General features: G+C 44.1%; 1 protein-coding gene across 1 annotated transcript in view; it reads left to right on the top strand.

Annotated features, from left to right (window-relative positions):
• LOC137423697 (multifunctional protein CAD) overlaps positions 1-21,094 on the top strand; it is a 155,840-nt gene that overhangs the window by 35,369 nt on the left and 99,377 nt on the right. The window contains 7 exon segments of the mRNA XM_078773801.1: positions 1,952-2,091; positions 4,764-4,895; positions 5,685-5,918; positions 6,162-6,383; positions 6,476-6,664; positions 11,189-11,313; positions 17,392-17,525. Coding sequence (XP_078629927.1) covers positions 1,952-2,091; positions 4,764-4,895; positions 5,685-5,918; positions 6,162-6,383; positions 6,476-6,664; positions 11,189-11,313; positions 17,392-17,525 — 1,176 coding nt within the window.

The following is a 21,094-nucleotide window of genomic DNA, read 5'->3' as shown; positions in this document are numbered from 1 at the left end:
TTATCCATTCTAGTTGCTATGTTTATAGATGTTTTGTGTCCATACCAAGTTGCCCAGAGAAGATGATGTGCTTTTTCTTTAAAAAAAATTTTTTAAACAAATTGATTAAAAATTAAAAGCTGAAGTATCTTGAGTAAATAAGTATTCAACCCCTTTGCTATGGCACTCCAAATTGAGCTCAGGTGCATCCAATTTCCTTTGATCATCCTTGAGATGTCTCTACAACTTGATTAGAGTCCACCTGTGGCTAATTCAATTGAATGGACATGATATAGAAAGAAACACACCTTTCTATATAAGGTCCCACAGTTTACAGTGCATGTCAAAGCAGAAAATTGACAATGAAGTCCAAGTAACTGTCCGTATTAATCGGAGATTTAATTGTGAGGAGGCAAAGATCTGGGGAAGGGTATAAAACAATTTCTAGAGTGTTGGAAGTTCTCAAGAGCACAGTGAGCTCCATTATTAGGAAATTGAAAGAATATGGAACTACCCAGACTCTTCCTAGAGCTGGCTGTCTGACCATATGGAGCAATAGGACAAGAAGGACCTTTGTCAGGGACATGACCAAGAACTCAATGACCACTCTGACAGAACTCTGACTTCCTTGGCTGAGATGGGAGAACCTGCCAGAGGGACAATGGTCTCTGTAGCACTTCACAAATCTAGGCTTAATGGGAGAGTGGACAGACAGCATGTGAAAGCCTCTGAGTGCATGAAGGAAAAGATTCTGTGGTCTGATGAAACAAAAATTGAACTCTGGTGGTGGCAGCATCATGCTATGGGGATGCTTTTCAGCAGCAGGGACTGCAACTTGTAAGGATAGAGAGAAGAATGAATGGAGACAAATACAGGCAAATCCTTGGGGAGAAACAGCTTCAGAGTGCAAAAGACCTTAGGCTGCTTTGAAGATTTACATTCCAACAGGACAATGACCACAAGCATACAGCCAAAGCAACACTAGAATGGCTTCAGAACAAGAACCTGAAAGTTATTGAGTGGCCCAGCCAAAGCCCAAACTTGAATCCCATTGAGAATCTGTGGGAATACTTGAAGATTGCTGTTCACCAACACATACCCATCTGAGCTGGAGCCTTCGGCCCTTCGGCCTTCGGTCGAGTGCCTTGTGGAAATGTTGGTAAATCCACATTGATATCTCCCATATCACCCATCCACTCAGAGGCACTTTTCTCTGTGTTAGTCCTCGATCCAAATATTAAGGGCTTTCCCCATCCTTTCAATATGAGGATCATGGGACTGGAATGACACTTTCACGCTTTGCGGAGTGCTGGTGGCACCACTTGCACGGATGTTTGACTCACTTTTACTGATATACTGCACAGTAGATTAATTGACCCCGCGGCCCTCGGATGCCACACTTTCACCTTTTGTCAACCTATCTAACGGCTCCATTTTTTTTTTTTCACCCAACATCGTAACCTTTCTCTGCCTTTTTGGCACAATTAATTTTGTCCATTGTTTTATGTTTGGGCATCATTAAAAACGGCGCACGAGAAACAACAAAAAGCTTATAATGGGAGGTAATCATACACGCAGATGCAAATAATGACTCATCTCAGCTCAAACACCGCGATTGGCTGAAAATAAATCTCGTGATAATTAAATTGGAACACAATAGGTTGCCCGCGATTGGTGGAATCCCGTGATATTTGAGGGTGTACTGTATTTATATTTCCTCCTTTTTTGTGTATTAATGTCTCCACCCTTGTGCACGTTAACCTTCCTTTGCTCCAACGAAGGGTTAACACCTGAAACGTAGGTTTCTCCTTCCTCCCCACGGCAATTAGCACACCACAATCGACGTCCTGTTCATTTCATCCATTGTATTACCTGTCTGCCAACACAGATCGACGCTCACCTTCTCCAGCAAAACTAGTTCTTCATTTTTTATTTTTTTTTTGCTTATTTGCTGTTGAATTTTGTTTTACAGTTAAGCAGCGCCTGCATGAGCACATATCATACAAGGGGTGTTCTGACCTGCGCCCTTCGTCACCTCGAAAGGTCCTGATCCTTGGATCAGGAGGGTTATCCATTGGCCAGGCTGGGGAGTTTGATTATTCTGGCTCTCAGGTGTGTATGTCTTTGGCATTTTTTAATTTTGTTTTTAACCTATTTTGAATGAGCCAAAGGTCAAAGCTTATGGAAAAGCTGGAGAACGAAGGGCAACTGCTTGACATGCAATAAATTGGTGGAGGGCTATTTACCCCCGTTAATTCACCCCAGATCCACTTTTTTGAAAGACCAACTTCTTTCCTGGAAGGCCTAACGGTGTCCATGTGTTTTATATCTCTCCCACCCCCCTCCCTTTCCCATGCCTCCTCCCCCCAATCCCTCTCCCTCCCACAGATCTCCCGTTGTCCCTGTTCTCTGCTGTTGTACTTGTGTGCTTCCCTCTCTCTCCCCATCTTGTCTCCCGCTCCCTTTATTGTATGTTTTGTGTGTCCGTCTTTTTTTGGTGATTAATGTTAGCTCTTACAGTTTTTCATTTCATCTTGCATATTTTTCATCTTGCAGAGCCTCGATCTTGTATACAAAAAAAGGTGGTGAACAAGGTACAAGCAGACTCAGCCTTATTATGGACTAGTAGAGCAACAGGAATAAAGGGGAAGCGTAAGTCAGGCAGGAGGGCTCAACAGGTACGGGGGACTGCATTGACATGTTTGGGTGCTGATGTCATAAAATATTGCAGGAAAATCAAAACGGATGTACTAAAGGTGAATTCCATAGATGAGCCTGAATGAAGATTCCTTCTTCTCCTGAAAGCCTATTTGTTTGTGCATAGGCCTTGGATACCACTGCTTCCTGGGGAGCTAAGTAGGTTGTAGTGGCACCAGCCCATTGCAAGGAACCTTACTCCATGGTGTTGCAGATAAATGTTGTAGACACAGTTAAGAGCTGAGAGCAGCCCATAAGGGCCTGGCTTTTTGGAGGATTCCAAGGCAGTGCCGAGCCTTGAAAGCCAATTTGTAGACGTGACCTACGCAGCACAGGTTGTGGCTGATGGAAAAGCCGAGAGTGCATTTCAGTGAGGGGTAAATTGCCAAAATTGATTGGAAGTTTTGCCAGATTTTTGGAGGGGAAGTGTGATGATGTTTGACTTTTTAGCATTGAAGAATATATTCTAGGTAGATGACCAGTTCCAATGTCAGGAGACAGGGATACAAGCTGTTAACTTGTAGCATGTGTTATTATTGGGTCAAAAGTCAAGACAGGACAGATTTAAATATGGGCTGCACAGTGTTTGTTTGATATCTTGTTTGAGATTTTTCACATTCATGATATTTTCCATTTAAATACCAAGGTTGTTGTTTTCTCCACTCTTTGGTTTGGTTAATGCTTGGTTCTATCATTTACATATTGGTAAAAAAAGGCAGCGGTAGGCCGTTAAAATCCCTAACCCCCCTTTTTATCTCGTCACATATACTTATCACGTATGTTTATCTTACTACTTATAACCATACAACAACAACAACAACAACATGCATTTTAAAGCCATTTTCCCTGCTAGAGTGGCGGTTAGCCTTGCGGTCCCCATGACAATCTTCTCCATTTTGCCCTATTTTCTGCATCTCTCCTTGTTAACCCACTTGCCCGCATTTCTTCCACCATAAGGGAGATCTTCCACCATCTTCCACCATAACACTTATAACCATAAGGGAGACTATCAATTTACAAATCTCACACTCTTACTATGTCTCTCCGAAAAGACCGACTGGACAACCCTCCCATCTGCTTTCTCAACTAGCCTCTCCAAGAAGTTCTGTTACTCAAGCTTTTGGGTCTCACTATCTGCCATGATCTTTCCTGAGAAAACCACATTTCCAAGCTGGCCTCCAAAGCCAGTCGCCGACTGGGCACCCTCCGTCGTGTGAAGTCCTTCCTTGGCACACCTGAGCTCCTCACCACATACAAGGCTTTCATCCGCAGCTCAATGGAATACTGTTCTCACCTCTGGGCTGGTGCTCCTGCCTCACACCAAGCTCGTCTTCACGCTGTTGAAACCAAAGTTTTCAGAATCATTGGAATCTCCCGCGATGAAGCTAACTCCGAGGGATTTTCACTCACGCACCTCAGGCAGGTAGGTGGTCTTTCTGTCTTCTACCGACTCCTCTCCGGCCTTGCTCCCCCAGCTCTCTCTGGGCTCTGTCCCCCAAATATTTCTGCAGGTCGCACAAGATCTGCCTGCAACCCTCTTCTGGTTAAACTGCCAAAATCAAGACTCTCTGCTCACCTTCACTCTTTCATTCCCCTTTTCTACCACCTCTGGAACAAACTCCCTCACTCTCTTCAGTCCCACTTCTCCCTCCAGGTCTTTAAAACAGCTGTTCACCACCATCTCTTGTCTTACCCCATCCAAAACCTTGATCTCTTCTACCCCCGTTAATTCACCCCAGATCCACTTTTTTTTTTTTTTGAAATCCCGCCAGGGGGGTTGACTCAGCCTGTCATCCTTCCGAGGTCGGCAAATTGAGTACCAGTTGACTAGTAATTCTGCAAGGGGCTTGGGTTGGCGGCAGGAAGGGCATCCAGCCATAAAACATTGCTTCAAAAAGGGGACCACGGTGCCCAAAAAAGGCCAACCCCTGCTCTGCGGGGAAAAATGTCCTCTAAAAGGTGGTTAAAAAAAAAGTGTTTTGTGATCTGGTGGGGGCAGATGAGTGTATGGTTTATTATTGAGCTTTGACTTATTTACTGTTTGTCCACACTGGGAATGAGTGCATGATACTTGTCTTACTTTTTAGGCAATTAAGGCTTTGAAAGAAGAAAATATCCAAACTCTTCTAATCAACCCCAACATTGCTACAGTGCAGACCTCGAAAGGCCTGGCTGACAAGGTGTACTTTCTTCCAATAACACCTGACTATGTCACACAGGTGGGTCCTGCTTCTTGTTCATTTGCTATCATGCCCTTGGCAATTGAGCCAATTGGCATGGATCAGTGTTTTTGAAAATGTATGTTTAATTTCCTGTTTTTATGCCTCCACTGACGAAGTTGACGCTGACATTATGTTTTCGGGTTGTCTGTGTGTCCGTCTGTCCATGATAGGTTTTCGTTACCGCAATAACTTAAGAACCACTGAAGAGTATCCAAGTCAAACTTGGTACAAGTATGTAAAATGATGCAAAGATTCGATTATAGGGTCAAGAGATTGAATGTCAGAGGTCACATTCGTTAAATATTATTTTACTGTGCTAACTTGTGAACCAGTGATGGGATTTTGACCAAACTTGGTATTGGTATATATTATGATGCAAAGATGAACCGATTAGATTTTGGTGTCAAAGGTCATGTCAGGTAAAAATGGGATACTTGAGAACAACTGATGGGATTTAAATCAAACTTGGTACAAGTATGTATAATAATGTAATAATGTGGGCGGAGGCATATCGGTCAACGTCGCAACATTGAAGAGTGCCGTTCGGGTTATATTTGTGTTTTGATGTCATTCACTAACATAAATGTAGTGACTACCCTCTTGTGGAAGATCATTTTGTAATGACTTTATTTGAAAGGAATGCCAAACTGTTGCTGAATGTAAGCAACTGTGTCAGTTGTTGCATAAATGTGGCTGAAGATTGTGTGGACCCAGCTCCTTCTGTTGATGCCTGTAAGGATTGTAGAAGTTCTTCAAACCCCCTAAGTTATTCCCGATCCTGAACAGGTGATTCAGAGTGAACGGCCAGATGGTGTGCTCCTCACGTTTGGTGGTCAGACTGCACTAAATTGTGGTGTAGAGTTGACCAAGCAGGGTGTTCTGCAGCGATACGGCACGCGTGTTCTTGGAACCTCTGTGACTTCAATTGAGATGACAGAAGATCGCAAAGTGTTTATGGAAAAAATGGCTGAGATTGGAGAACATGTGGCACCCAGTGAGGCAGCCATATCCCTTGCACAGGTCAGCTGTGTTCAGGACAGGAGAGATCTGCGATCTTTGCTTTTCTGCAATGAGATCCCTTGGCCTTACCTGTCTGGCATATCGATTCCCCTTCTTTTGCTTAAATCTCCTACCTGCGCCCCCTCCCCTCCACACCCCCAGTCTAATTCACATTTTAACATATTATCCTTATTTTGTGATTTATTGTAAATCATCTCACTGCTCCTCCATGTTTTTCTTCTTTCGGATCTCTGTTATGTCCAGGCCATTGCTGCAGCCGATCGTATTGGTTATCCAGTTCTAGTGCGTTCTGCATTTGCTCTTGGTGGCCTTGGCTCTGGATTTGCAGAAAACCCTGAAGAACTGTCATCATTGGTGACACAATCCTTTACCCACAGCTCACAAGTCCTCATAGACAAGTCGCTGAAAGGCTGGAAGGAAATAGAATACGAGGTTGTCCGTGATGCCTATGACAACTGCATCACGGTACACATAAACTGCACACAAAACTATCTTTTTATCGATTTGCTATCGGGCCCTTGTTTGCTCACCTTGAGTGATGACTTGTTACTTTCCAGGTATGTAACATGGAAAATGTGGACCCTCTGGGGATACACACTGGGGAGTCGATTGTCGTGGCTCCTAGTCAAACCCTGAATGACCGCGAATACCATTTGCTGCGAAGCATAGCTATTAAAGTGGTGCGCCACTTGGGTGTAGTGGGCGAGTGCAACATACAATATGCCCTGAATCCAGAGTCTGAGCAGGTGAGGGTTCATGGTTATGTTTTTTACGTTTTGGGAATCTGTAAGATGCTTTGGTTTGGCAAAGAGATGCAGCATGGCTGAGCTGATGGAATACATTTTACAAGTAAATGTGTGTCTTTGGTAAGACTGGTTTGCAAGGATGGATCATTCAAGGTTGTGTCGAAGTTGTATGACGGTAGAACCTTAGCAAAAGCTGTACCTGCTTGGGGGCAGCACCTGTCTGGTGAATTAATTTGTAGGGGTTGTTAAATAATGGTTGCCTACATCAAATTTATTCCCCGTGTTTTCAAAGTGCGGGGAACAACCTTCCCCAACTCGCTAATAACACACAACTACCTCACCATGTCCAAATTCCAAATTCCTGCCATAACTACTGCTGGGAAAAGGGATGGCAAACCACCCAGCATGATTCTCAGGCCAAGAAACTGCTTCGGCAGAACGAACTCTCTGTAACAGAGTATGGTACATCGGAAATTGGAAACTATGTAGCTGGACTTGCTTTCTACTATAGTATACTGCATGTAAAATGACAATACTGTGTAATACCTTGACCCTTTCTATAGTATACTGCAATACCTTGACCCTTTCTTGTTCCTTTAATTGTAAAACTTTTCCATTGAACGTTGAGCTGTGGAACTGAACAGTAAGGAAGTCCTAAATTCAAACACTGAGTGAGGTTGTTTGAGTAAAATTGGCAGGTGCGGTACGAAGAAAGTAAGCAATCGTGATCGGGCTGTTTAAGCACAATGGGTTGGAATACGTCTTCTGGCTATGACATGTTAAGGCCTACCATTATAAATCTGCCCTAAACGAGAAATTGTACAGTCGTGGCCAAAACTATTGACACCCTTGCAATGTTTTCAAATAATGCACCATTTCTTCCAGAAAATTGTTGAAATAAAAATATATTTTGGTATCCACAAATGTATTTATTTTGTTTGCAATGGAACAAAACAAAAATAGCTGAAAAATTACTAAATCTTAAGCTTATTCCACACAGACATCCTAAAATGGCCTGGACAATATTATTGGCACCTTTTAGATGTTGTTAGAAATCGATTTCAAGCAGGTGATTCTCCTTTACCTTGGAATTTAACGCATCTGTTGTGAGTTGCAGGTGCCTGCAATATAAAAATCGCTCATTCAACCAGTTTGAATGGAGAAAAGGAGTCATTCTGCTGTTTTGTGTCACTGTGTGTACCGCAATGAGCATGGAGAAAAGAAAGAAAACCAGAGAATTGTCTGAGGAGGTCAAACACAAGATTGTAGCCAAGCATGGACAATCTCATGGCTATAAGTCCATCTCCAGAGACCTTGATGTTCCTGTCTCCACCGTACACAATTGTATCAAGTTTAATGCCCATGGCACTGTAGGCAACCTCCCTGGACGTGGCCGGAAGAGAAAACATGATTGAAGATTGCACCGAAGGATTGTTCGAATGGTGGAGAAAGCACCTCGATCACCTAACAAACAGATTCAAGATGACCTTCAGACACAAGGTACGACAGTTTCAACTTACACCATCCGTCACCAACTCGGTGAAAGGGGGTTCTATGATAGGAGACCCAGGAGGACCCCACTGCTAATAAAGCCCAACTGGAGTTTGTCAAAACACACCTGAACAAGCCAAAATCCTTCTGGGAGAATGTCCTGTGGACAGATGAGACCAAATTAGAGCTTTTAGTAAAGCACATCATCTCTATGTTTACAGAAAACAAAATGAAGCCTTCAAAGAAAAGAACACCTTCCCTACAGTTAAACATGGAGGAGGTTCAGAGATGTTTTGGGGTTGCTGTGCTGCCTCTGGCACTGGATGCCTGGAATGTGTGTAGGCATCATGAAATCAGGAGGATTACCAAGGCATTTGGGAGCACAATGTTCAACCCATTGTCAGAAAGCCGTGTCTCCGTCGAAGGTCATGAGTCTTGCAGCAGGACAATGACCCCAAACACACCTCAAAAAGCACCCAGGAATGGTTCAAGACAAAACGCTGGACTGTTCTCAAGTGGCCAGCAATGAGACCAGATCTAAATCCCATTGAAAACCTGTGGTGATATCTGAAAACAGCAGTTGGGAGAAGGCACCCTTTAAATCTGGGAGAACTGGAGCAGTTTGCACACGAGTGGGTCAAACTGCCTGTGGAGAGGTGTAGGAAGCTCATTCATGGCTATAGGAAGCGCTTGACTGCAGATATTTTGTCCAAAGGCTGTGCTACCAAATATTAAGTCGAGGGTGTTAATAATTTTGTCAATGCCATATATCAATACATTTTTTTTGGAAAAAAATCGAGGCTCGTGTAAGAGCTAACACATTGAACATGAAAACATGCACATACACATAAAATATGCAATGAAGGGAGCAGGAGACGAGAGGGGGAGAGAGGGAAGCACACACGCACAACAACAGAAGAGAACAGGGACGCTGCCGGTATATCTGCGGGAGGGGGGGGGGGGCTGGGGGAGGAGGGAGGCGTACACGGTACAAAGCAAATGAACACTTTTCGGAACCCCAGGAAAGAAGCTTGGGATTGAAAGAGACGGATTTGGGGTATTTTAATGGGGGTTAGAAAAGATCAAGGTTTTGGATGGGGGAAGACAAAAGATGGTAGTGAACAGCTGTTTTAATTGTTCATTTTTTTGTTTGTTTGTTTTTTGTATACAAGATCGAGGCTCGTGAAAGAGCTAACATTAATCGCACAAAAAGTCAAACCGACACACAAAACACAAAAAACAAGGGGAGCGGCAGACAAGATGGGGAGAGAGGGGGAAGGACACAAACACAACATTTGAGAGCAGGGACATCGGGAGGACTTGGGGGGAGGTGGGAGAGGTATAAAACATATGAACACTGCAAGGACTCTGGGGTGAATTAGCGGGGGTAGAAAAGATCAAGGTTTTGGATGGGGGAAGATAAGAGATGGTGGTGAACAGCTGTTTTAAAGACCTGGAGGGAGGAGTGGGATTGAAGGGAGTGGGGGAGTTTGTTCCAAAGGCGGGAGAAAAGGGGAATGAAAGAGTGAAGGTGAGCAGAGAGCCTAGACTTTGGCAGTTTAACCATAAGAGGGTTGCAGGCAGATCTTGTGCGACCTGAAGGAATATTGTGGGGACAGAGCACAGAGAGAGCTGGGGGAGCAAGGCCAGAGAGGAGTCGGTAGAAGACAGAAAGACCACCAACCTGCCTGCGGTGAGTGAGTGAAAGGCCCTCAGAGTTAACTTCATCGCAGGAGATTCCAATTATTCTGAAAGCTTTGGCCTCAACAGCGTGAAGCCGAGCTCGGTGTGAGGTAGGAGCACCAGCCCAGAGGGGGGAACAGTATTCCATTGAGCTGCGGATGAAAGCCTTGTATGTGGTGAGGAGCTCAGGTGTGCCAAGGAAGGACTTCGCACAACGGAGGATGCCCAGTCGGCGACTGGCTTTTGGAGGCCAGCTTGGAAATGTGGTTTTCCCAAGAAAGATCATGGCAGATAGTGAGACCCAAAAGCTTGAGCGACAGAACTTCTTGGAGAGGATTGTTGAGAAAGTAGATGGGAGGCTTTTCCAGTCGGTCCTTTCGGAGAGACATTGTTAGAGTGTGAGATTTGTCAGGATTGAAAGACATGTTCCACTTGTTTGACCAGTCTGTGATTTTGTCCAGGTCTGCAGAGAGTGAGGAGGTTGCAGACTGCCGATCTGAGGGATGAGGAATGGAGCGGCAGATAGTGGAGTCATCAGCAAAGAGATAGAGAGGATTTTCCAGAGAGTCGGAGAGATCATTGATGAAGACCAGAAATAGCACAGGGCCCAGAACACTACCTTGGGGAACTCCAGCCAGAACAGGAAGGGGAGAAGAGAGAAATCCATTCAGGGCCACACGTTGCCTACGACCAGAGAGGAAGTCCGCAAGCCATGAGTGGAGATTTCCATGGATACCATAGGAGGAGAGTTTGGTGAGCAGAGCTGGGTGCCAGACCGTATCGAAGGCACGTGATATGTCAAGTGAGATAGCTCTGATTTCCTGTTTGGCATTGAGGACCTCCATCCATTGTTGAGACAGCAGAAGCAACATGTCCAGAGTAGAATGACCTGGTCTGAATCCAAATTGATGATCAGAGATCAAGCCATTGGAGAAGAGGAAGGATTTGATATCCGAAGCAATGATGGATATCGGATTTGACCATATCCTTAAGTTCTGAATCAAAAACAAAGGTTCTGTAATATTAACAGTGAAATAATGACTTGTGGAGACCAAATACTTTCGTCAATTTCAACTTATTTTTCGAGAAAATTGTGAGTTGTTTGAAAAAAGTGCAAGGGTTCCAATAGTTTTTGGCCACGACTGTATATAGTCGATACATATTTAATATTGCTTTTTTTCATAGGAGGGGGGCAAACAGTGTTTTACCTATTGTAAATTCTTGACTTGTCACTGGCATGCCTGTTTATCAATCATCTTATTTCGACGTTATTATTTAGCATTTAAGATAGGGAAGCAGTAACATAAACTTGCTTAAATGACAAATTCGTTTTGCCTTTTCTGTCTTCAGTACTTCATCGTTGAGGTAAATGCTCGCCTTTCCCGAAGTTCTGCATTGGCAAGCAAAGCCACTGGCTATCCTTTGGCATATGTTGCTGCCAAGTTGGCTCTTGGTATTCCTCTCCCAGCCCTCAAGTAAGATGACTACAAAAACTTATAATAAGCAGTGATATTTGTAAGTTTTGTTGGAGAGATTCAATTGTTTAACACATTCATTCAAATTGAACAAAAACAATGTTTAACTTGAACAGCACGCATTAGAGGGCAGAGCTCAGCCAGCCTGACCAGTTTATGTTTTGTATCCCACTGATAGGCCGAATCTGCATCCAAACCTTAAACAAAATCTAATCGGATTGTTTTTGTCACTTCCCCAACTCATCGACAAAGTTTTGTTGTTATCTGTCCACAACTTTCTGAGGTATCGTGCTATATATGGTTTTTGGGCCAATCACTCAATGGTGAAGAATCACTAAAAATTCAAGTATCCAGGTCTTCACCAAAATCGAATCAATTTGTCCTTGTCACACACCCAACATGCACACCAAGTTTTATCAAAATCCATCCATAACTTTTTGAGATATACAGTTGGACCCTCACATTTGCGGACTCCGCGTATTCGCGGTTGATAAATTGCGACCTGCATCTACATTCGTGGCCCTGTGTCCCGCGAGTTCACGGTTTTTTGCGGGTGCAAAAAAAAGATGTCCACTAGCCGCAAGCATGGCTGGCTTCAAAATTCGCGCCCTGCACTTCCCGTTTTCCCGGCTTTTGCAGCCACATGAACATATTTTTTGCCATGCTATAAGCGAGCTTTGCGGCATATCCTACCATACACACGGTAAACATTGCTTTGGGATGTCCAACCATTCACACGATGAACAGCTTCGTAGGATATCCTACCATTCACACTGTAAACATTGCTTCGCGGGATATCCTGCCATTCACACGGTAAATATTGCTTTGGGATGTCCCACCATTCACACTGTGAACAGCTTCATGGGATATCCCACCATTCACATGGTAAGCATCGCTTCGCAGGATATCCTGCCATTCACACAGCAAACATTGCTTTGCGGGATATTCCACCAGCTGCATAACACATCATCCCCCGCGAGTTACTGTACAGAATGAAAACTCTCCACCACATGTATTAGTGCAATTTGCCGTCTCCCTTTTCCCCACTGAAACAATGCTGTGACATTCATGGGATTTTCTTCGACATTTGTGGATTTTGCTTTGACATTTGTGGATTTTGCTTTGACATTTGTGGATTTTGCTTCGACATTTGCGGATTTTTCCCTCGACATTGGTGTATTTTGCCTCGACATTGGTGGATTTTGCCTCGACATTGGTGGATTTTGCCTCGACATTGGTGGATTTTGCCTCGACATTGGTGGATTTTGCCTCCATTCGCGGATTTTGCCTCGACATTCGCGGATTTTGCCTCGACATTCGCGGATTTTGCCTTGACATTTTTTTTTTTTTTTTTTTTTTTTTGTATACAAGATCGAGGCTCGTGAAAGAGCGAACATTAATCACACAGAAAGACAAACCGACACATAAAACATATAACATCGGGAGCGGTAGACAAGATGGGGAGAGAGGGGGAAGGACACAAACACAACATTTGAGAGCAGGGACCGAGAGACATGGAGACATCGAGAGATCTGAGAGAGGGCGAGGGCTTTGGGGGGGGGGGGCATGGGAAGGGGGCGGTGGGAGAGGTATAAAACATATGGACATTGCCAGGACTTCCAGGAAAGAAGTTGGAATTTCAAACAAGGTGGATCTGGGGTGAATTAGCGGGTGTAGAAAAGATCAAGGTTTTGGATGGGGGAAGATAAGAGATGGTGGTGAACAGCTGTTTTAAAGACCTGGAGGGAGGAGTGGGATTGAAGGGAGTGAGGGAGTTTGTTCCAGAGGCGGGAGAAAAGAGGAATGAAAGAGTGAAGGTGAGCAGAGAGCCGAGATTTCGGCAGTTTAACCATCAGAGGGTTGCTGGCAGATCTTGTGCGACCTGTAGGAATATTTGGGGGACAGAGCACAGAGAGAGCTGGGGGTGCAAGGCCGGAGAGGAGTCGGTAGAAGACAGAAAGACCACCTACCTGGCTGCGGTGAGTGAGTGAAAGGCCCTCAGAGATAGCTTCATCGCGGGAGATTCCAATAATTCTGAAAGCTTTGGTTTCAACAGCGTGAAGCCGAGCTTGGTGTGAGGCAGGAGCACCGGCCCATAGGGGAGAACAGTTTGCGGATTTGCGGATTTTGTGGATTTTGCTTCAATATTCGCAGATTTTGAATTGCCCAGAACGTATCCCACATTTTTACATTGAAACAATGCCCCCACATTGGCTGTTCCGACTTTCACGGCATTTTCCAGGAATGTATCCCCCGCGAATGTCCGGGTCTGAGTGTACTGCTCACAAACAGATAGACAAACAGATGTAAATACATAACCTCTGTCCACTTTGGTGGTGGAGGTAAAAATAGGCTCTTGATAGTCTGCTTTTATGTCAGGCTCGGTGAATATGACAGAAACATGTACATAAAATCCACCAAGAAATTTCTGCATTCTTATCAAACAATTTCTTCAAGCTAGCTGTTCACCACCATTTTAGGTCATCCCCATCCAAAATCATGATCTTTTCTACACACATTAAACCACCCTCGCCCTCTCAAAATTTTGCTGATGTATCCATCTTGTGGACCTCATCGTTCATCATGTTGTGTAATCCTCACCATTACGTGCATCCCTTATTTGTCCGTCTCCCTTTACCTTCTCCCTCTGCCCTGCTTTTGGCGTTTCCCGTCTCCTGCTGTTTATGTCGTGTCCTGATCTGTTCTGTATCTGAGCTCTTCCACGAGCCCAGACCATGTATTGAAAAAAATAAAAAACAACAACATTATTTCTTTGCATTTGAGCATAAAAAAGAGTATCATCCTTTCTGGTAGAAAAAAAAGAATCTGCAAATGAAGCCGTTTCCATTCCATTGCATTAAAACTAGAACGTCACTCGGCAGAGCGCATTCCTCCGCCAAGCTGAACAGTTTGTTTTGTATCCCACTGATAGGCCGGATCTGGATTCGGACCTGAACTAAAATCTCATCGGATTATTCTTGTCACCAAACCAACTCATCCACCACGTCCAAATCCGTCCATAACTTTTTGAGATATCGTGCTATGTATCGGTTTTAGTCCTATCTCTCAATGGTGAAGAATCACTTGAAAATTAAATAATTCTCGTATCCAAATCTATATTCAGATCTTCACCAAAATCGAATGGATTCGTCCTTGTCACACACCCAACCTCTCCACCAAGTTTCGTCCAAATCCGTCCATAACATTTTGAGATACCCTGCTATGTATCGTTTTTGGCCCGATCTCCCAATGGTGAAGAATCACTTTAAAAATTCTAGTAGCTGGATCCGAATCCAGATCTTCACCAAAATCTAATCATTTCGTCCTTGTCACATACGCTACATCTCTGCCAAATTTCATCCAAATTCGTCCACAACATTTTGAGATATTTTGTTCACAGACAAGACACATAAAAACCCACAGAAACTTGTTTCTCACAGTCTGAGAGTCCTTTAGGTGCTTTTTTGCAAACTCCAAGCGGGCTTTCATGTGTCTTTCACTGAGGAGAGGCTTCCGTCCAGCCACTCTGCCATAAAGCAAGGATCGGTGGAATGTTGCAGTGATGGTTGTCCTTCTGGAAGTTTCTCCCATCTCCACACAGGATCTCTGGAGCTCAGCCAGAATGACCATCGGGTTCTTGGTCACCTCTCTTACCAAGGCCCTTCTCCCCCGATTGCTCAGTTTGGCCGGGCGGCCAGCTCTAGGAAGAGTCCTGGTTGTTCCAAACTTCTTCCATTTAAGAATTATGGAGGCCACTGTGCTCTTGGGAACCTTCTATGCAGCAGAATTTTTTTTTGTTGGCTTCCCCAGATCTGTGCCTCGACACAATCCTATCTCTGAGCTCTGCAGGCAGTTCCTTCGACCTCATGGCTTGGTTTTTGCTCTGATATGCATTGTCAGCTGTGAGACCTTATATAGACAGGTGTGTGCCTTTCCAAATCATGTCCAATCAATTGAATTTACCACAGGTGGACTCCAATCAAGGTGTAGAAACATCTCAAAGATGATCAAGATAAATAGGAGGCACCTGAGCTAAATTTCAAGTGTCATAGCAAAGGGTATGAATACTTATGTCAATGTGATATTTCAGTTTTTTCTTTTTCATAAATTTGCAAAACTTTCTAAAATCCTGTTTTCTCTTTGTCATCATGGGGTATTGAGTGTGGATTGATGAGGGAAAAAATGAATTTAAACGATTTCAGCATTAGGCTGCAACATAACAAAATGTGAAAAAGTGAAGGGGTCTGAATACTTTCTGAATGCACTGTACATATGCAGAGTGTACATTTTGATGTCATATGTCACATGGTTTGGCAGCATATTATCTTGAAAACTGATATAAAAATAAATCCCTTGTCTGAAAACACTTCACTGATTGATTTAAAACCTGTCCTGTGGCAAAAATGTGATACTTGAAAACAGCTGAAGAGATTTAAACCAAATTTGTTTATTTTTAGGACAGTGAACGAGTGCATCTACCCAATGTCATGGGCAGGGACTACACAGTGGCATATTGGCGAAAGTTGCATTGCTCTAGTTCTTAGCTCACCTGGAACGAAGTTCAGGGGAGTTTATGCGCCGTCAGTCCGTCCATAAACGCTTGAAACTTCTCTGAAACCGCTGATGGGATTGCGACCAAATTTGGCATAAATGATATTTGTTACGTTGTGACTAAAGTTTGTTTTCGGCATTGAAAAATCGGGGCGTAAGGGGGTTTACCCCTTATGCCGTCCAGCCACTCTGCCATAAAGCAAGGATCGGTGGAATGTTGCAAATTTCCCCCGCATAAAATTATCATGGCATAAATGATATTTGTTACGTTGTGACTAAAGTTTGTTTTCGGCATTGAAAAATCGGGGCGTAAGGGGGTTTACCGGGGGTCAAAGTGGATCCAGGTTTGACCCCCAAAATAGGAATTTGCTTTTTTTCTCTGAAACTACACACAATATTTTGATGAAACTTGACCACAACCTTCATCTCCCGTGATGTACCAAAGTTTCTTCACGGCATTAAAAAGAAATAATCAGACCCTGAGGGGGTCTATGGAGGGGGTGGGGTGGGGGGGGGGGTTATCCCCCAAAATAGGTATTTGCTTTTTTCTCAGAATTAAAACGAGCAATTCTGATGAAACCTGACCACAACCTTAATCACCCATGTTGTACCAAAGTTTGTTCACAGCATTAAAAAGAAATCTGGCTGTGAGGGGTCAATGGGGGCCCCAAAAAGGATATTTGCTCTTTTCTCTGAAACTACATACACTATTTCAATGAAACTTCACCACAACTTCACCACTTCCACCAATGTTGTTCAAGCCATTGGAAAAATTGGGGTCTGAGGATGTATACTGAATGGGAGAAGGGGGGGGGGGGTTGCCCCCCGAAATAGGTATTTTTTTTTGTTTGTTTAAAGTCTTATGATCATGTTAGTATAATTCGACATACTGCCCTGTCTTCTAGCAACCATTCAAATTAGTTTAAAATACCTTTAGTCATTGTAGTATACTGTTTAATCTACCAGGTGAGCACCAGGGGTATTGCCCCTATGTTTCTATATAGTTACGGTTTTCGGGGTGAGCGCGCCGGGATGCACGAGGTGGTCTCTCAAACCTGCCGCTCGACTTGAAGCCGATATGTCACGGATAATTCCACAACCCGACGGGTTGCTTAGCCATTGCGGACGTCAGTTGGATCTTATTTAGCAGGGTCCTCGCCTCCTAATTAGCTTGCGTTACGTGCAAGTTAATTCGGAGGTGAGGCGAGGCTCTCCCCAGAGGGGAGAGCAGAGGAATTTTGACTATATATATATATATATATATATATATATTAACCAACCTGGTTTGGTGTTCCCAACTGAGTAACCGCGCTCTCAACTCCACACCCTGTCAACTTATTACATACAGCCGAGCGAAACCATCGGTGGGAGTCAGATATCTCAGAGCATATGCATAAATTTTACCAAATGAAAGGAATGTAATGAATTGAACATGATATTTTAAATAATAATAATGTAAGTTGTTGATATTTGTACAATAATCCTGTTTGCTCATGCTTCAACATGTATTATGATTAACTTTCGCAGGAACTCCGTGACCAATTCAACAACTGCTTGTTTTGAACCAAGTTTAGACTACTGTGTGGTGAAAGTTCCACGTTGGGATTTGAGCAAGTTTCTGCATGTGAGCACAAAAATCGGAAGCTCTATGAAGAGCGTTGGTAAGTGCGATATCATTTCATTTTAGTGCGTGCGCGTGTGCGCGTGCGTGCGCGCGCGCGCAGTATATATATAAATATATACAGACTTAGCATTTAATATGGAATTTTTTTTTTTTCTTGACTTGGGTTTCCTTTCTGAACTCAGTATATCAATCTGGTGAGTTTCTTTTACACTTTGGTGATTTATTTGTTAAAAGAACCATGTCACTGATTGTCTGTCACAGCAAGAAGTCAACAACAGGATTATATCACAGGTGGCGTGGCAAAATGTACGGATAGGTGCATTTGACGATTGGCTTCACAGTCGGGTATAGAAGGGTTGTTGCGTTCTGTATTAGTGGAAAACAACTGCTGCACGTCTCCAAAAGTTATTGCCGCTTCCTCTGGAGATGGTCCGTCAACTCGACAATGCTGTTCGTCATGGAGTGGTGGCTTTACGAAATTACGGCATGAAAGAGCGTGCTATTGCTCGGCAGTATGGCATCACTCAAGGTCAGGTGTCAAAGATCCTGAAACTAAATGCTCAGAGGGGTGTCCCTACTCCAATACCGAGGCCAGGGCATCCCCGCAGAACCACAAGGAGGGATGATCGCCAGCTGCACCGGTTAGTCCGCAATGGCCGTACCAAGTCAGCTAATCGGCTTAGGGCTGAGAGGCAGCAACTGACAAATGTGCCTGTATCCAGAAGGCTAGTCAACCAACGACTGGTTCAAGCAGGCTATCGTGCCAGACGTCCCCTGAGAAAGCCACGCCTGACCAGACAACACCGCCAGCGCCGATTGCAGTGGGCCAGAGAGCACCGTCAATGGCAGCCAGGACACTGGAATCACGTGATCTTCAGTGACGAGTCTAGATTTCTGGTCTATCGTCAAGATGGCCGCGTCCGAGTGCGCAGACAAGTTCATGAAGCCTACAACAAAGATTGTATAGTGCCAAGAGTCCAAGCTGGAGGTGGTGGGGTGACCGTTTGGGCTGCTTTTCATGCAGGGGGCAAAACTGACCTGGTTGTTCTGAATGGAAACCTGAACCAGTTCATGTGCAGGGCCATTCTGGAAGAAACATTGCTTCCATTTGCTCGTGCAGCCTTTCGAGGAAACTTTGTCTTCCAAGATGACAATGCACGGCCTCATCGTGCTCGCATGATCCAACACTTTCCTGCTGACCGTGGTGTAGAGCATATGGAGTGGCCTGCCATATCCCCGGATATGAATCCGATAGAGAACTTGTGGGCAGAATTAACGCGTCAAATCGACCACTTGGACCAGCAGCCGACCTCTGTGCGTGAATTGCAGCAGGCTATTGTCACTGCATGGCAAGCGATTCCTGTCCAAACCTTGACAAATCTCGTGAACAGCATGCCTCGACGTGTATGTGCTCTCCTGAATGCTCGTGGGGGTTACACGAAGTACTGAACTGTAATTTTACTGTCCGTAATCCCAGTCGTAATTTAACTTTTGTTTTTGTTAAAAAAAAATTTGGCTAATGTGCAAAATAAAGAGATACTTCTGGAAAACGTACAGAAGTTTAACACAGTACTGTCCATGAATTGAGTTCGATATGAGTTTACATCACTTTCAAGGATCAATTTATTTGTTTCTAAATGTCAAATGTGGTTTTTGTTTCTTTTAAAGGTCACATTATCAAAATCTAGAATAATTTCAACATAATTCCAATGAACTTTTGGTTCTAAGACATCTTGAAAAGTAAGTTCACCCCCACAAAAAAAATATTCCATATTAAATGCCAAGTCTGTATATATATACATTTTTCTTTTTTTAATACATATTGTTACGGAACCCGACGTCGGCCTCGGTTCCCGTTATCGAGGGGGGATTAAGCCCCTCGTCTGTTACTGACCGACGTGGTCCCGGGGGTATGACGCCACGCCCGGTCGGCGCTGGGTACGGTTTTAGGCCCACAAGTCCTATGACCTAAATACCAGCGCTTCCCGGTACGCGAAGGAACACCCCCCGCTCACGGCCGCAGCGTAATGGATGTTGCGCCGAGCGAAGCGAACTGCGGCGTGAGCCGTTTACCAAGACTAGACCCGATTCCTTAAACGTTGGCCAAATCGTGCCACCGGTATTCAATTGGGAAATCACCAAAACGACAAGGATGTGAAGAAGGGGAAGACGAATGCAAAAGGGTTGGAAATGCTACTATATTTATTACTATTATTTACACAATGAAAGGAACCAAGGAGAAGGAAGGATAATAAAGTAAAAACAGAAGAAGAAGAAGAAGAAGCGGACACAGTGCACCTTAGCTTACCTATGCAGTCTTAATTAATACCCCAGGACAAGACACACAAAACAGACTATGAGCAAACTCACACGAATGGGGAAATTGCAGGCAGGAATGAAAGGACTGGAAGGAGAGGAACGCTCCGCTCGAACCGGAGCACGGTCGGCCCGGGGAGTCAGCAGCCGCCGCCCTTCCTCGATCGGCACGTTCAGCAGCCGCCGTCAACGCCCTAGCTGCGGTCGTGCGGGCTGCCGCGATACGAGCACCCTGGCGGAGTCAAAGCTGCGTGGCTCGAAGCTGGTGGTGGTGGATTTCAAGGCTGATGCTCATCTGCCGCATCTCTGGCTCATCTCAGGACGCGTCTCCCGTCTCTCTCTGAAGCTCGTCTGAGGTGGGGGCCTCGTGGTGTGGGTTATATATGCCCCTCCCTCTAACCTTTTTGAACCTCCCCGATCGTTCTTTCTCCGCCCGCTCAAGCCAAACCCCTTTGGCTGGGTTGGTTGAGCGGGGCCGACTCACTCCTCCTTTCTATGACGAGGTGGAGACACGCCTTTCTTCTCCGAGCCGGAGCACATGGCAATGGCGGCGAATGCAGTTGGCAATCGAGGCTTTGGGAATGAAAGGGGATCTACCTTATTTCATTTGGTGCAATGGAGAATGTCAACTATTGGGAACAGAGCCTTAACCTACATAGAATAAGGAGATAACTGTAAAAGAAGGATATATGATTGGCTACGTGTGGTATATGAAATAACTAGGAGGACGCCCTTTGATCTTTTACACTTGGAGGTATTTACAACAATTCATTACATTTTACAGAGGGTGATATTTACACAACAATTTACACAACAATTTCTCAAATCCACAACAATATATATATATATATATATATTATATGTATATATGTATGTATATACAGTCACGTGAAAAAGTAAGTACGCCCCATGTAAAGTTTTGACTTTTTCAACATATTTCAACATACAGCTATTTGATCTTCATTTCAACAATATTGAAAGATAAAGGTGATATAATATACAAAAATATCATGAAACATTTACATTTTGTAGTCCATTGTATCATTTAAATAAACATAAATGCAAATTTCGCATGTGGAAAAAGTAAGTACACCCCTACATTTATCACTACTTCAAATACCTAAAATTAGAATCAGGTGCACCAGCTCAGGTGCAAATGATTAGAACATTGTTAGAGAGGATCTTGGAGGAACCTGTCTTATTTAAACCTCAGACATTTAGTTTGGTTTGCTCTTTGTTGTTCAAGTGTGCGGCGTCACCATGCCAAGATCAAAATAGCTCTCTGAGGCC

This window comes from Myxine glutinosa, chromosome 3, assembly GCF_964187855.1.
Source record: "Myxine glutinosa chromosome 3, kmMyxGlut1.1, whole genome shotgun sequence".
Lineage (NCBI taxonomy): Eukaryota > Metazoa > Chordata > Myxini > Myxiniformes > Myxinidae > Myxine > Myxine glutinosa.
This window is presented reverse-complemented; position numbering and strand designations above follow the sequence as displayed.